The sequence below is a fragment of the Scyliorhinus torazame genome, chromosome 11, assembly GCF_047496885.1.
Source record: "Scyliorhinus torazame isolate Kashiwa2021f chromosome 11, sScyTor2.1, whole genome shotgun sequence".
NCBI lineage: Eukaryota > Metazoa > Chordata > Chondrichthyes > Carcharhiniformes > Scyliorhinidae > Scyliorhinus > Scyliorhinus torazame.
The window spans coordinates 48,760,152-48,777,136 of NC_092717.1; the positions used below are offsets into that span (position 1 = coordinate 48,760,152).

Below are 16,985 nucleotides of genomic sequence, written 5' to 3' on the forward strand. Positions count from 1 at the left end.
CTTTCCAAGATTTTCCCCACAATAGAAGTAAGGCTCACTGGTCTATAGTTACCGGGGTTATCTCTACTCCCGTTCTTGAACAAGGGGACAACATTTGCTATCCTCCAGTCTTCTGGCACTATTCCTGTTGACAAAGATGACTTAAAGATCAAGGCCAAAGGCTCAGCAATCTCCTCCCTAGCTTCCCAGAGAATCCTAGGATAAATCCCATCCGGCCCAGGTGACTTATATATTTTCACGCTTTCCAGAATTGCTAACACCTCCTCCTTATGAACCTCAAGCCCTTCTAGTCTAGTAGCCTGAATCTCAGTATTCTCCTCGACAACATTGTCTTTTTCCTGTGTGAATACTGACGAAAAATATTCATTTAGCACCTCTCCTATCTCTTCGGTCTCCAAGCACAACTTCCCACTACTGTCCTTGACTGGCCCTACTCTTACCCTAGTCATTCTTTTATTCCTGACATATCTATAGAAAGCTTTAGGGTTATCCTTGATCCTACCTGCCAAAGACTTCTCATGTCCCCTCCTGGCTCTTCTTAGCTCTCTCTTTAGGTCCTTCCTAGCTAGCTTGTAACTCTCGAGCCCCCTAACTGAACCTTCATGTCTCATCTTTACACAAGTCTCCTTCTTCCTCTTGACAAGTGTTTCGACTGCTTTAGTAAACCACGGTTCCCTCACTCGACCACTTCCTCCCTGCCTGACAGGTACATACTTATCAAGGACACGCAGTAGCTGTTCCTTGAACAAACTCCACATTTCCATTGTGCCCATCCCCTGCAGTTTTCCTCTCCATCCAATGTATCCTAAGTCTTGCCTCATCGCATCATAATTGCCTTTCCCCCAGATATAACTCTTGCCCTGCGGTATATACCCATCCCTTTCCATCACTAAAGTAAACGTAATCGAATTGTGGTCACTATCACCAAAGTGCTCACCTACCTCCAAATCTAACACCAGTCCTGGTTCATTACCCAGTACCAAATCCAATATGGCCTCGCCTCTCGTTGGCCTATCTACATACTGTGTCAGGAAACCCTCCTGCACACATTGGACAAAAACGGACCCATCTAATGTACTCGAACTATAGCGTTTCCAGTCAATATTTGGAAAGTTAAAGTTCCCCATAACAACTACCCTGTTGCTTTCGCTCGATCCAGAATCATCTTTGCAATCCTCTCCTCTACATCTCTGGAACTTTTCGGAGGCCTATAGAAAATCAACAGGGTGACCTCTCCTTTCTTGTTTCTAACCTCAGCCCATACTACCTCAGTAGACGAGACCTCATCAAACGTCCTTTCTGCCACCGTAATACTGTCCTTGACGAACAATGCCACCCCTCCCCCTCTTTTACCACCTTTCCTGAGCTTACTGAAATATCTAAATCCCGGCACCTGCAACAACCATTCCTGTCCCTGCTCTATCCATGTCTCCGAAATGGCCACAACATCGAAGTCCCAGGTACCAACCCATGCCGCCGTCACCCACCTTATTCCGGATGCTCCTGGCATTGAAGAAGACACACTTTAAACGACCTTCCTGCCTGCCGGTACACTCCTGCAACTTTGAAACCCTACTCATGACCTCACTACTCTCAACCTCCTGTATACTGGAGCTACAATTCAGGTTCCCAAGCCCCTGCTGAACTAGTTTAAACCCTCCCGAAGAGCATTAGCAAATTTCCCCCCCAGAATATTGGTACCCCTCTGGTCCAGGTGCAGACCATCCCGTTTGTAGAGGTCCCACCGACCCCAGAATGAGTCTCAATTATCCAGAAATCTGAAACCCTCCCTCCTGCACCATCCCTGTAGCCACGTGTTCAACTCCTCTCTCTCCCTATTCCTCGTCTCGCTATCACGTGGCACGGGTAACAACCCAGAGATAATAACTCTGTTTGTCCTAGATCTAAGTTCCCACCCTAGCTCCCTGAATTCCTGCCTTACATCCCCATCCCTTTTTCTACCTATGTCGTTGGTACCTATGTGGACCACGACTTGGGGCTGCTCCGCCTCCCCCTTAAGGATCCCGAAAACATGATCCGAGACATCACGCACCCTGGCACCTGGGAGGCAACAGACTAACCGTGAGTCTCTCTCGTTCCCACAGAATCTCCTAACTATGGAGTCTCCAATGACTAATGCTCTACTCCTCTCCCCCCCTTCCCTTCTGAGCAACAGGGACAGACTCTGTGCCAGAGACCTGTACCCCATGGCTTAACCCTGGTAAGTCGTCCCACTTCTGCCACTTCTCAGCCCAGCTCTGCATCCTGTCAATGTCTTGTTGTAACCTGCAACAGCCCTCAACACTATCTACAACTCCACCAACCTTTGTGTCATCGGCAAACTTACTAACCCACCCTTCCACTTCCTCATCCAAGTCATTTATAAAAACCACAAAGAGTAGAGGTCCCAGAACAGATCCTGCGGGACACCATGGTCACCGATCTCCAGGCGGAATACTTTCCATCCACTATCACTCGCTGTCTTCTTTTGGCCAGCCAATTCTTATCCAGATAGCTAAATTTCCCTGTATCCCATGTCCCCTAAGTTTCTGAATGAGCCTACCATGGGGAACGTTATCAAATGCCTTACTGAAATCCATATACACCACACCTACTGCCCGACCTTAATCAATGTGTCTCGTCACATCCTCAAGAATTCAATGAAGCAGGTGAGGCATGACCTGCCCCTCACAAAGCCATCGTTGTAGGGGAGTTAGAGGAATGGCAATGCTGTGTGAGCAACCAGAAATGCAGAACTTCATTTCAAACAGGTCCAGCTTAATGGACCTATGTCAGTTGAACCCCATAGTATGAATCTTTGTCAGACAGATCCCAATTGGCGATAGAACATAATTTGGTTTTGGCTAAGGCAATATATCGCTAGAGTAACTATAATGTTTATAGACTGCTAGCAAATGCTGGATCCCATTATGAAACCAACTGCATTGCATTACGAGGATATTCAATGACAAAGGTCTGCAGGCAGATCATAACTATGCAGTCAAGCATATTGACATTCTGTTGGCAAAAGGCTGCACTCATTTTCAACCATGCACAATAGCATGTCACTGTACGGCAGGAAAGTGGTCTACATGGCAGCTTGCACAGCACTCCTAAAACCTGGGATGCCCTATAATGCAAAAAATCTACTATAATATTGTAGCAGGGTAATTGAATCTGGAGTTTTAGTAAGCTACAGTTCAATAACTTGCACCTTTCATTCCAATGGGAGCATTCCCTCCAGGGTACTAGGCCTACACTCAAGGACTGGTTTTGCTACCTTTACATACTTAAGTTAGGAAAAGAAAAAGTAGAATCAGTTGATAAAATATACAAGGGTTTTGAATGAGCTTGTGCAGCTCGTACATTTACCATTGCCATTGCATCATTCTCCTCCATAATGGTCCACAAAGTCCGACCTGTTATAAACCCAAATAAATGTCCTATTTCTGTAGTTGATCCAAGATGTGCAATCCAGAAACCCCAACTATCTCTTGTAACCATTTAAGCCATGCTTAAAAACCAGCTCTAAAACACTGATCATTCATGAGCCCAAATGCTTATTTGGCAGAGTTTGAAGGTCTTTGGTGTGATAATCGATTAATGGCAAAAAAGAGAAACACATTGTTGTTTTCCAAAGAACCATTGTCAAAGCAATGAAGAGAAGCTCTTCAGCATGAGAAATGATGGTATGTTCCTTGATGGCACCCTTGTGTATCAGGCCAGAGTCTCGATACAATATAAATCATTTCGACCCTGGATCCACACAATTACTCATGTTGACAACCTGGGCTTCGTTCTGACCAGAATTGGGTGTGAATAGCTTAACTTAATGGCAAAATTGTGCATTGGTACACCAGGACATTGAACTGGTTACGTACTTTCTTACATATGCAGAAGGACTTCAGCAATAAATCCCTATTAGAAAGGTTCCTTGCTGTGAACGGAACTTGTATTTTTTTTTGCTATGGGTATATATGCACTTGAATATATACTTCTACATTGTACATCTTATAAATTCCACCATGTCCTTCCTTTACAAAATTCAACATCCCTTCAAACTTCTGTGGAACGTATTTCAACTTGCATGAGCTACAGTGGTGAATGAGGAGACTCTTTTTGTTGTTGCATCACCAGCCTGCCAGAGCTTATTAAAACTGAGAATGATTTTAAAAGTCATTACATGACACAATGTGCAGAACTAATTGATGTGCCTGAAGTTCCTGCATCTCACAACTAGCTAATGATAGAGTTACCATTTCACAAAGATGTGCTGAACAGGTCAAAGTAGAAACGTGACTGACTTAAGAGAAGAATATTCTTACCGATTTCAACATAACGAGTGGGCAAGTCCCTTAGATCCGTGGGATCACGCTCCTTCACCACACACACCTGAAAAAACAAGGTGACTTACAAATTAAAAGCCAAAAAATTCTCCTCCTGAGCAGAGGGTGCCACTTACTGCAGCATTGTACAATTTATGATGTGATGCTACATTCCAAACAAATTGCTCCATCCAAACATCCTTAGCTTCAAACATATTTGAAAGAGCGTGTGAATGACAGTGCGCCGCATTATAAAGGAGCTTAATCCACAGTCATCAACGTCAATAGGTTTTACTAAAATTACCATGTCAAAGATATTGAAATATCTTCCAATTTTATTTGTACGGTGTAAAGCTGCAGGTGCAAAAAATGCTGATCCTTTGATGCGAGTGCTTTTGACCGAAGGGGTTTTAAAAACACATGTCAACTTTTTTTTTTTTTTTAAAATATGTTTTATTGAAATTTTTTCCCCAAACAACAATTTTTCCCCTCTTACAAAGCAAACGCAACAATAACAATACAGAAATTTTTAACAATACACAAGTAACAAAACCCCTTTATCTTTGACCTAAACTAAACTAAACCCCCCCCCTTTCCCCCGGGGTTGCTGCTGCTGGTCATCTGTCTTCCCTCTAACGTTCCCCTAGGTAGTCGAGAAATGGCTGCCACCGCCTGGTGAACCCTTGAGCCGATCCTCTCAGGGCAAACTTTATCTGCTCCAGTTTAATGAACCCCGCCATATCATTTACCCAGGCCTCCAGTCCGGGGGGTTTTGCCTCCTTCCACATGAGTAGGATCCTGCGCCGGGCTACTAGGGACGCAAAGGCCACAACGTCGGCCTCTTTCGCCTCCTGCACTCCCGGCTCTTCCGCAACTCCAAATAGAGCTAACCCCCAGCCTGGTTTGACCCGGGCCTTCACCACCCGCGCAATCACTCCCGTCACTCCCTTCCAATATCCTTCCAGTGCCGGGCACGCCCAAAACATGTGCGTGGTTTGCCGGGCTCCCGCCACACCTCCCACATTTGTCCTCCACTCCAAAGAACCTGCTCAATCTTGCTCCCGTTATGTGTGCTCTATGTAGCACCTTAAATTGAATCAGGCTAAGCCTGGCGCATGAGGAAGAGGAATTTACCCTGCTTAGGGCATCAGCCCACATACCCTCCTCTATCTCCTCCCCTAGTTCTTCTTCCCACTTTCCTTTTATTTCGCCCACCGACTCCTCCCCCTCTTCCCTCATCTCTCGGTAAATCTCTGACACCTTGCCCTCTCCGACCCACACCCCTGAAAGCACCCTGTCCTGTATCCCCTGTGTCGGGAGCAACGGAAATTCCCTCACCTGTTGTCTAGCAAACGCCCTCACCTGCATATATCTCAAGAAATTTCCCCGGGGCAACTTATGCTTTTCCTCCAATGCTCCCAAGCTCGCAAAAGTCCCATCTATAAATAAATCTCCCACCCTCCTAATTCCCAACTGGTACCAGCTCTGAAATCCTCCATCCATTCTTCCTGGGGCGAACCTATGGTTGTCCCTGATTGGGGACCCCACCAGGGCTCCCCGCACCCTCTCTGTCGCCTCCACTGTCCCCAGATATTCAATGTTGCCGCCACCACCGGGTTCGTGGTAAACTTTTTAGGTGAGATCGGTAGCGGCGCCGTCACCAGCGCCTCTAAACTCGTCCCTTTACAGGACTTTCTCTCCAGTCTTTTCCACGCCGCTCCCTCACCCTCCATTATCCATTTAACACATGTCAACTTAACCACACCCTCAATTCCACAGTGAACTCCAAAAATAGAATTGTCCTTCCGGCATTTGCATTTACAGCCTGTAACTGTGGTACTTCGTTTCCCTAGCATCACCATTCGCAACCTCTAACTATGGTCTCCACCCCTTCCCTCAGCACCTGCATTCACAGCCTTTAGCGGTGTTCTCCCACGGCTTCAGCAAAGCATTCCGTTTGCAGCTGTTTTCCACACCGCACCCCCATCCCTACCTGCTCTGGAGTCAAGCTGCTGCCCTGTGCCCCCAGTGTCCCCCTCCCTCCAACTCAACCTGTATGTATTATGTGCAGCAGAGTCAGACCAGGAGGCACTCTGTAAGATATGTAATTGGAGTGGTCTAATAAAAGGTAGGAGACAGCTTCTTGAGATTCGCCATGGTCAGGAAGCTGGTGATTTCAACAAAAAAAAGTCATGGAGATTTTAAAAAAGAACAAAACACTTGTAGGGCTTTCTTTCTCCTTCAAGTGCGTGCACGGTAGTCCTAAATGATAAATGACATGTTCTTTGCAAATTCTAACAAATCTCTTCGTGGATCAAGATACAAAGTAATACAAACCAAGAGTTCTACTGGCACAAATTTTAAAAATACGCTATAAATCACAGGTGGCAACTCTTGCTGTCGTGGGCCAAGAGAGAAACAGCAGAATGGATTTTTATTTGAGCAGATTTTAATCTATTCAGCTTTATTTTTCATTTCAACATTCTGAACAACTGTCAAGAAAATGACCCGTGCAAGAATGCATAAAATATTTCAAATGAATTTATTGTGACCTATTTCTGATTTCAGTGGTGTTGTTTACTTTTTGTTTTAAGTGCTTTGGCCTTGCGGTGGCAAAATAAATCTTTTTAAAATTATGACTGCACTCTGGAAACTTACAGTATCTATTGTGCATATTAATTTTCGAGATACACAACCTATTCTTCCCTTCTCTTTTCAAATTTAGTCATGCCACAGTCTCACCACCCGAGAGAACTGACAGGTCTCAACCAATGCTGCTGATCACAAGGAGATTTTTTAACAAAGGCAAAGGCAAAAGACATCTCCTCCAAAAATAACTCACTCATTCACCTAAAGGTTGAAAATCTTTCAGAACAAGAAACGTGGCTAACAAAATGCACGGACATTAGGATTACTTGGCTTACCTGATCCACCTTCATAAACTCAGGAGAATTTAGAACGTTCGCAAGATTACCTTTGATATTAGCTGGAACGTACCTTAACAGATGTTGCCCAACCAATAATGAGCGTGATGTTGTCTTTCCAGCAGAGGCTGCAGAGGTACATATCGGGACGAAAATTTATATTGTCTCGAGATATGTTTGTGATTCGCTGCTTTGAGCTAGCATCATATATCTTGACCCCCTGAAGAAAGAAAAGTAGCTTGAGCATGATCAGAGAGGAGCTTAAAGAAAAAGGAGATTTTCCATTGCAATGAGCCATAACACTGCAGGAAGTGGTTCTTGTGAGAGAAGAGAGAATGACTTCATCATATGTCACTTAACCTTCTAAATATATCCCAGAGGCATGGGCTTTGGATTCTTCTTCTAAACAGTAGGCATGAACATGACGGCTCAAATGGCCTCCTTTTGTGCTGCAACCATTCTATGATTCTATTGGTGATGAATTAAGGCCAATCATTTTCCAAAATCCTGCCCAGCAAAATCCAGATGTGTCAAGTTAGAGGTGCTTATTGGGTCAGTTGTTACCAGTGTTATTACGACAATGAAAAGCAGAGTCAAATGATTTTGTTGCCAATATCACGGAGGAAACCAACATTTAAAATTATGGTTTCAAAAGACACATCTTAAAATCACAAAGGTGAGGACATTTTAGAAGCAATTAATACATCTTGCATAGTTCCTCGCATCAAGGCAGTTCTTTTAAGATGCAGCTAAACATTTTATACATGGATTATAGAATATAAAAGCAAATAAGTACTGTTGAATTTGTGTAAAATGTTCCTTGGAATACAATTGGAGCATTGCATTAATTTTTAGCTATTTTGCAATAATAATAATAATAGCAGCTTATTGTCACAAGTAGGCTTCAATGAAGCCCCATTCCGGCGCCTGTTCGGGGAGGCCGGTAGAGGAATTGAACCCGCGCTGCTGCCTTGTTCTGCATTACAAGCCAGATGTTTAGCCCAATGTGCTAAACCAGACCCTGATAGCAAGGATAATACAGGTCATCTTGCTCTCCTTTCTGGTGGATGTAGATATAGAGCAACAAATATACTTTTACATTCTGACGGTTAAGCTAGATAATTGCATCAGAAATGGTGTGTTTCACTGTGACCTCTTTTGTATTTGCCAATCAGGAACTGTGTTGAGTTATCATAAGTTCCATGGTCTGTTCTGGGTGATCACAGTTGCACACTGGAGTTTTGGATTTTCCATTTACGCATCAAGCATTCATCTAACATGCTTGACGCAGATGTAGTTTTAGGGTTATCCATCAGTTTTGTGAAAGATCAAAACTAGGAAACCTTCACGTCGGGTCTTTCACGAGGTGTTTGTGACTTCATGTGAACTCCATTAGTCTTTTCAAGCTTTGTCAGGGTTGAAGTCGCATTGTTGAAGATTAAGTGTGCACAGGTCCAAATTTCAAGAGATGTTGAGGGATGTTTTAAAGTCTTCGTTGATAGGGAGGTGTTCGTCCTCGATTCACTGGATTTCCCAGCGAGTTATGGCATCACGGGTAATGGATGTGTGACAGCACAGCAGCCAGGGTGTTGGGAGTTGACTAGAGGGTTCTTGTGATGCATTGCATTGCGGTGTTCAATTGGGTATCAAGTTGAGTGTGGCTGGTCCGTACCCATGCACAGCATTTAGATACAGAGAAGACTAGGGTTTTCTACCTTACACAAACAAACCAGTCACTTTATGAGGATTGGTAACTCGTTTCGGTGGGTTATTTTACGGGCTTGGATCATTTTCTACTTGCAATGGGGTTACTTGGTATTTCCTAATCTGTTACTTCTCTGGTTAGGCATCGGTCTCTTTTCAATGTCATGCCATTGGGTGTTCGTACTTCATATGATCATGTTCTGGGAAAATTGTTAAATGATTTCTGCTGGATTCCATAGTTTGGATGCTGCAGTTATATCTTTTGTTCAGTGCAGAAGTTGCGTAATTCTTTGACTGCATGTGTGTCATATGCAGCCTTCATTTTCCCCTTTTTCTCAATGAACGTATCTCATACTCTTGGATGTTTCAACAAATGATAATAGGGGAGAGTTATTCGCATTTGCCTGCTGAACAATAATTCTGATGAAGGAATGGGGCATTGAGCAGTGTGCTTTAAGATATAACACTGACATGCAAAACTTGCATAGTTTATTGCCATTTTTCAGTTGCAATTCTGATCAATGGATGCGCGGGTGCTCTGCAAGTTAATGATTTTTTTCAGACTGTTATCTTAACCATTGTCTTGTCGATGCAATGAGCAAGATCAGGTCGCTGCATGACGGTAGGCCTACAATCGTTGGACCTGCGGTATCCACAATACAAAATATCTGGTTGACGATGGGGAGTTGTTCGAGAACGATGGCTCTTATGAGATGGAATCTTAGAGCCATTGTGAGTTTGACGATGATTGAGCAATCACTTTCCATTTCTACATGTACATGCGTTTTAGTATAGAAAGTGGAACAATGTTAGCACAACCACCCGTATTGATTTTTGTCAAGACTGTATTTTTCTCAGGTTTCTGTGGGCATGCGTTGTGAAGAATGGCAATAACTATGAATAACTTTGGATCGTTTAACAATGTATGTGTTAATACTCTAGTCACTGTCATGATCCAACTTTGTAGTTTGGCTGGCCTCCTTGGGTTGCTATCTTAAACACAAATTTGAGATAGTACATGTAAAAATTAAGTTCAACTCCTAACTGGTCTTCCAGTGTGGACAATATTTTTCGCGAGTCTTTGAGGTCGCCTTCAAACAATCCAGCTGTGTTAAGTCTGTGGAGATCATCTTCCCCATGACTATTTTGACTTTGATGGCTTGATGCTTTTGTTTTAGAGTCAGCCAGATCCAAGGAACAGTTCCATCCATTGCCTGAAAGTGAACTCACGTGGGGGGTCTGTCACGTTCTAATTCAGGTATGAAAATTTTGTAGTCACCCGGTCAGCATTTGCAGGAATTTCAATATCATCTTTGGCAGGAACAAATATTTAGGCTTGCACAGTTCTTCAGGGTTTAAATTTTGTGGTTCCACTTGCTTGCAGTTCCTTGGATTGCCACACCATCTTGTTAGACATATGGGGCAGGATTCTCTGACACCGGGGCCGGGTCGGAGAACCACAGGGCCGGGCGCGATTCACGCGACGCCGGTCCGCCGATTCTCTGGTCACCGGAGAATCGGCAACATTGGCGCCAGCGTGGCGCTGGTCGGGGGCCGTTCTATGCGCCCCCCACCGGCGATTCTCTGCGCGGGATGGTCCAAGTGGCCGCCAAGATAGCCCGAGTTCCGCCGGCGCTGTTCACATGTGGTTTTACCTGGCGGGACCTCGGCATCCATTCTGCAGGGGAGGGGGAGGGCGGCCTGGTTTGGGGTGGGGGGAGGGGACTCCACCATGGCCTGGCCCGCGATCGGGGCCTACCGATCGGCAGGCCGGCTTCTCCTGGTGGGGGCCTCTTTTAATCCGCGCCGGCCCCTGTAGCTCTCCGCCATGTTGCGTCGGGGCCGGCACGGAGTAGGAAGCCAGCGCACATGCGCGAGTCCGCGGCGGTCGCAGCACACATGCGCAGACCCGTGCCGCCCGTAACGGCAGCTGGAGCAGCGAGAGTCGCTCCAGTGCCGTGCTGGCCCCCTGTAGGGCGCAGGATTCGCTGTTCCTGGGGGCCTGTCGATGCCGTCGTAAAACGCGACGGCATTTACGACGGCGTCAATACTTAGCCTCAAGATCATAGAATCCCGCCCAGGATAGTTAGCGCTATTGTTGCCATCCCACATTTTTATTAGGCCCTGCCAACAAAGCTAAGTATTGGTGTGAACATACCCCGAAGCCCAAATAATTTAATGGTGATGAAATTCTTTCTTTTTCAGCCTTCCTCAGACTGTTGGAAGCTGCCGCTCAGCAGACTCTATTGCCTGAACCTGTCGCAAATATTTATTTGCCTCTGTTGCTAACTTCCTTCACCCTCTAAGTACTCCTGATCTGGTGGCGCACAGGAGAAGCAATTGCTCCCCTTACTGGAGCTCTGCCCAGCACTACTGCTCTCAGAGTTGGTTGTCGAACAGTTGTTCCCATGCAAGTTGCTACAAGCAGTTGGACTTGCACTCCCTCTATATGCACGCTTTTCTTTTTAACCAGGACCCGACTGCCACCTCTCTGTTGGGGCAAGATGCGATGCCCTGACCACTGGGATCTGCTATGTATTGGATGCCTCCCACTGTTGCAAAATCTACTGTAAGAACTGCTGATGTGCTTATTAGGTCCTCAAACATCCGCACATTGGAATTCTGTTGCATGTAGGGGAGTTCAGTGTTGCAGGCTCTGCAAAATCGTCAATTCAAATCTTTAAACACCACCAGCTGCCACCATGCTATGTTTTATACCTTAGAAACCACACAAAGAAGATTGGTAACTCAATTAGGTGGATTACTTTGTTTGAAGATATTCAACTATAAAAGCAATAACTGGAAGGTTAGTTAACACATCTGATCTGTAGGACGTTTCCTATCTTCTGCCCAATGATCACATGAGAGTATACATTCTTTCCTGGTAATGCAGAGTAGTTTTAGATATGCCACTTACAGGTATATCACAACAGTATCAATGGATATAGTAGCAGCGAGCCAGTTGGTTATTGGGAATGTGAATTTCTTGGCATGTGGGGATTATGCATCTTTACAGGTTTGCGAAATACCCGTACTTCAGACCAGAAAGTCCCTCAAGTGTCGAGTTGGAAAATTCCTGTTCTAGGACCTATCCAATGTTTTACTTGATAGAACCATAAGGAAGGAATAGTGAAGAATCAGCAGTATAATACTGGCACCAAGGAAAGGTTTGAAAAATTGGAACTTTTTACAGCTGGCATAAAGAAGGTTTAATGGGATTTAATGAAGGTTTTCAAAATGACAAATGATTTTGAGGGTAAATAATGGAAAGATACTACATGAGTAACATGAGGGCAAACGCTTAGGATGATTAGAAACAGAAAACAGAGTGAAATTATTTATACAGAGGGTTATTACAACATGGAATGCTTTATCATACAGTTACTGAGGCAGCGCTTAATTTAAAAGGGAACTAAAGAAGTAACTGAAAAGGACTATGAAACAAAAGAGCAAAGCAATAGGAATGGGAGAGACAGCTCCAATCTACACTCGCTTGTAACCAGAGGTTCCAGTGAGAATTTTTCAAGTTTTATACATTGATAAGACAATAGGTTTCATTACCACACGGTTTGACCATGCAACAAGGTTGCCCCTCCATTTAATATTCGTTATGGTGCCTTCTCCTTCGTGCAATACAATTGTTTTCCACCGGTTCAACCAGTTTCGTTCATACAGCAGCAACTTGTAGGAAAGATTTGGGAAGAAGGAATAATTAAAAAATTAGTCAGAAAGGCACCATGTCAAAATGCAACACCTAAACCTTCTGCATGGGTTTCTGACATCTTTGCTAAATTCTATCAAATGTTCAAATATGTCCTCAGAAAGATGAAAAGGATTTGTAATTGTGGTCATCAGCATAGTAGCTTTTTTCAAAAAAATCTAAATGAAAAGGTGAACGTTAACTCTCGACTATTCTTCCTATTGCTGGTCATTTTATTGAATTTTTTAGTTGGATTTGCAGCTTTCTGGAAACATCTATTTTCAACATCTTCTAACCTTGAATCTGTACGCCATCTCATCATGGCCATACCCTGCTCGAAATTCAATGCAGTTGTAGCATGATCAGCCACATGGGGGCAGAATAATGCAAAGATTGAAACAAAGAAAAACGCATCGGTCACCGAGAGCTCGATGAGCAAAACATGAGTGTGGGGAAAGAAGGAAATTACAAATAGAGAAGGAAAGAATTAAACTAAATCCAAGTGAAATGAAAAAAATACCTCATTTGGTACCAAGGCTCCATCTACTTAATGTCGTTACAACTAAGGTCATTGCATTTTTGTACTGTGTTTTTAAACCTTGGTTAAAAAGAAAAGGGTTATGTGACTATTTCAGATTTGCCTGACATCAAGCCTGGCTAAGCCAAGGGACAGATGAACAAGGTGCAAAGTATTCATACCTGGGAACAAAGGGTAAGGGCAGCTGTGCCAACAGTAAAATAGATTAGCCGGCTTCAAACTTTTGGGACAGAAAGAAAAAGAGAGGGAGGAAAAAAAACCCAGCAGTTAGCGTGGACAGCAGAGAGAAGAAGCTGCAGGTTCACTGTGAACTACCCAAGTCGGATGTGGGAGGGAGATGGTCTCCAGTCAAAGAAACATATTCTACAGCCATTTAAAGTTTCTGGGAAATTCATCCTAGCATGGCCAGAGGGGAAGAACAATCGTTAATGTGGAAGCTGGAAGCAATTGTGGAATGTTTGATACAAGAACTATAATTCTGTCGAGGGTGTGATGTGTGGTAAAAGAGAAATGTTCCTTTCTGGAGTTTAAAATACAAGTTTCCCCCAAAAAGTGTTTAGTTAATGTTTTCAGTCATTTGTTACATTAAAAACCTCAAAAAAAGTAAAATCTTGTCACGTCATTCTTTTCAGCTATTAACTGGAAATTTGAATTTCTTTTTAATTAGCATCAGTCTCTATAGGAATCGCAAAATGTATAGAAACCAACCAATGTGTACTTACCAGAATCTTCTACCAACTTTAATGAGTGATGTTCCTGGAGTTTATAATAATGCATTCTTTAGTTAGGAAGTTTTTTTATTCATTCTCAGTGGCGAAGGTACACCCTCAGGAGTGTTGGGGAGGAAGTTCAGGATTTTAACTGAGACTAAGTAAAGGAATAGCAATATATTTCCAAGTCAAGATGGTGCTTGGCTTGGAGGGGGACTTTTAGATGGAGGTGTTCCCATGGGCCTGCTGCCCTGGTTTTTCAGGTGGTAGCAGTAGCAAATTTAGAAGGTGCTTTTGAATGAGCCTTGGTGAGTGCTGTGCACCTTGAAGGTGATGTACCTGCTGCGCCTGTTCTTCTGGGTGGTGGAAGTCACCAGTTAGGGAGGTGCTCCTGAAGAAGCCCTGGCGAATCGCTGCTGTGCACTCTTGTCAGTAGTACGTACACTGTGCGCCGAAAAGATGCCACTGTATTAGACAATTTATATAAAATAGTATTTAGAGGGCAGCACGGTTGCACAGTGGTTAGCATTGCTGCCTACGGCGCTGAGGACCCGGGTTTGAATCCTGGCCCTGGGTCACTGACCGTGTGGAGTTTGAACATTCTCCCCGTGTCTGCGTGGGTTTCACCCCCACAACCCAAAGGATGTGCAGGTAGATGGATTGGCCATGCTAAATTGCCCCTTAATTGGAAACAAATAATTGGATACTCTAAGTTTAAAAAATAAAATTTAAAAATGGCAGACACCATTGTTCTATTGTGTGCAACACAATGTTCCAAGAATAATCTGTGAACAACAAGGGAGCTCAGCAACCACTAAATGAACAAAATAAATTACTGGCAATTGAAACGCAGAATGTCGCAGATGTTGGAAATCTGAAATAAAAATAAAATGCTGGAAATACTCAACAGGTCAGGCAGCCTCTGTGAAGAGAAAACGAGTTAAAGTTTCAGGTCAATGACCTTTCACCAGAACTGGGAAAGGTTCGAGGCGTCATAGGTTATGAGCAAGTGGTGGGTGGGAGAAGGACAAAAGGACAGTCTGTCATAGAGTGGAAGACAGGAGAGACTGAATGACAGGGTTGGTCTTACAGTGTACTTACTGTCCCAGTGAAGGCCAAAGTGAGGAACAGCACCTCCTCTTTCAATTAGGCACTTTACAGTCTTCCAGACTCAACATTGAGTTCAACAAGGTCAGATCATAAACTCTATATCCCCCACCCCATTCTGTTTCTTTTACCTTGGATATTTCAGTTTTTCTCTTATGTTCATTTTTCGATAGTAGCACACCTGTTCCAGGTTTGATTTATTTTCTTGCCCCATCATCATTTCCTTTGGCCCTCTCCTGCTTTTATTGAAGTTATCTCTTTGCCCCTACCAATCAATCAGAGTCCACTTGCCAACTCTCTTCTCATACAGTACAAATTGTTGTTTTCCCTTCATAATAGCCTTGTTGTGAGGTGCCCTGATGAGGGCAAGGCAAAAAGCTTCGTCCGGTCACCTATTCATGTACTTAAGCACAAGGCAAACTTTCCATTAGCTGAAGGTTTTCATTTAGAATTGTTTTAACACAGTGGCATCATTCAACCAGCACTTACCACAAAGAATGCATTACATAACTTGAAAAACATCTCTGTGTAAAGAACAAGGAACAGTACAGCACAGGATCAGGCCCTTCGGCCCTCCAAGCCCGTGCCGACCACGCTGCCCGACTAAACTACAATCTTCTACACTTCCTGGGTCCGTATCGCCCTATTCCCATCCAATTCATGTATTTGTCACGATGCCTCTTAAATGTCACTATCGTCCCAGCTTCCACCACCTCCTCCGGCAGCGAGTTCCAGGCACCCACTACCCTCTGTGTAAAAAAACTTGCCTCGTACATCTACTCTATACCTTGCCCCTCGCACCTTAAACCTATGCCCCCTAGTAATTGACCCCTCTACCCTGGGGAAAAGCCTCTGACTATCCACTCTGTCTATGCCCCTCATAATTTTGTAGACCTCTATCAGGTCGCCCCTCAACCTCCGTTGCTCCAGTGAGAACAAACAGAGTTTATTCAATCGCTCCTCATAGCTAATGCCCTCCATACCAGGCAACATCCTGGTAAATCTCTTCTGCACCCTCTCTAAAGCCTCCACATCCTTCTGTGTGGCGACCAGAATTGAACACTATACTCCAAGCGTGGCCTAACTAAGGTTCTATACAGCTGCAACATGACTTGCCAATTCTTATACTCAATGCCCCGGCCAATGAAGGCAAGCATGCCATATGCCTTCTTGACTACCTTCTCCACCTGTGTTGCCCCTTTCAGTGACCTGTGAACCTGTACTCCTAGATCTCTCTGACTTTCAATACTCTTGAGGGTTTTACCATTCACAGGAACCTGGATAGTGCAGTCCGATTAGTTTCTCGACAATAAATAGATGGAGCCAAGATAATAGGTGAAGTTTCTTTCTTTTGACATGGCCTTCATTTCATTTCCAACCTTCCCCATTTGTCTTCTTTCCTTTTTCGCCTTCATTTTCTGCTCGTCTGATTTTCAATAACCAGCATGTCATGCTACAGTTTTATTTTTCTCTATTTCTTTTATTGACTATTGCGGCCTAGAACATCTTAAATTAATTTTATTCTATTTCTTGCTTGGTCAAGGAATTGACACATTGCCGAGTGAACCCAAGTGTCCATTGCCAACAAACACTTGTGCACATTTCTATCATGGTAATTTCCCCCACTCAGTGCCCCATTGCACAACAAACCAGAATCAGTCCTTCTGGTTCCAGCTCTCACTGAGTAACAGTAATCTGGTCGCTGAGCTAGTTTAAGATGCAAGCTAAATTACTTGTTGACAGTGCTGTGTAACTAGCATTCAAAGCCATGATTAAGCAAAGAAAAATAAGCCTTAAAACTATATACTGACCAGGATTGTTAGGAAATTATCCTTCACTTGAGTCTAAACTCCTGTAGCTGTACCGAAGCCAACTTCCTATCCTCTATTAAATATGAACAATCAGTTCTGCCTAAAATCACTTAATGTTAAACAATAATAATAATAATAACCTTCATTGTCACAAGTAGACATACAT

At 43.8% G+C, this 16,985-nt stretch overlaps 1 protein-coding gene across 4 annotated transcripts in view; it reads right to left on the reverse strand.

Moving 5' to 3' along the window:
- Nucleotides 1–16,985, reverse strand: part of vps41 (VPS41 subunit of HOPS complex) — a 267,921-nt gene that overhangs the window by 115,183 nt on the left and 135,753 nt on the right. For all 4 annotated transcript variants that reach the window (XM_072467229.1, XM_072467227.1, XM_072467228.1 and 1 more), the window contains exons 8-10: nucleotides 12,515–12,634; nucleotides 7,323–7,469; nucleotides 4,326–4,392 (exon numbers count right to left, since the gene is read on the reverse strand). In XM_072467229.1, the coding sequence (XP_072323330.1) occupies nucleotides 4,326–4,392; nucleotides 7,323–7,469; nucleotides 12,515–12,634 (334 nt within the window). The remainder of the gene's footprint in view (nucleotides 1–4,325; nucleotides 4,393–7,322; nucleotides 7,470–12,514; nucleotides 12,635–16,985) is intronic.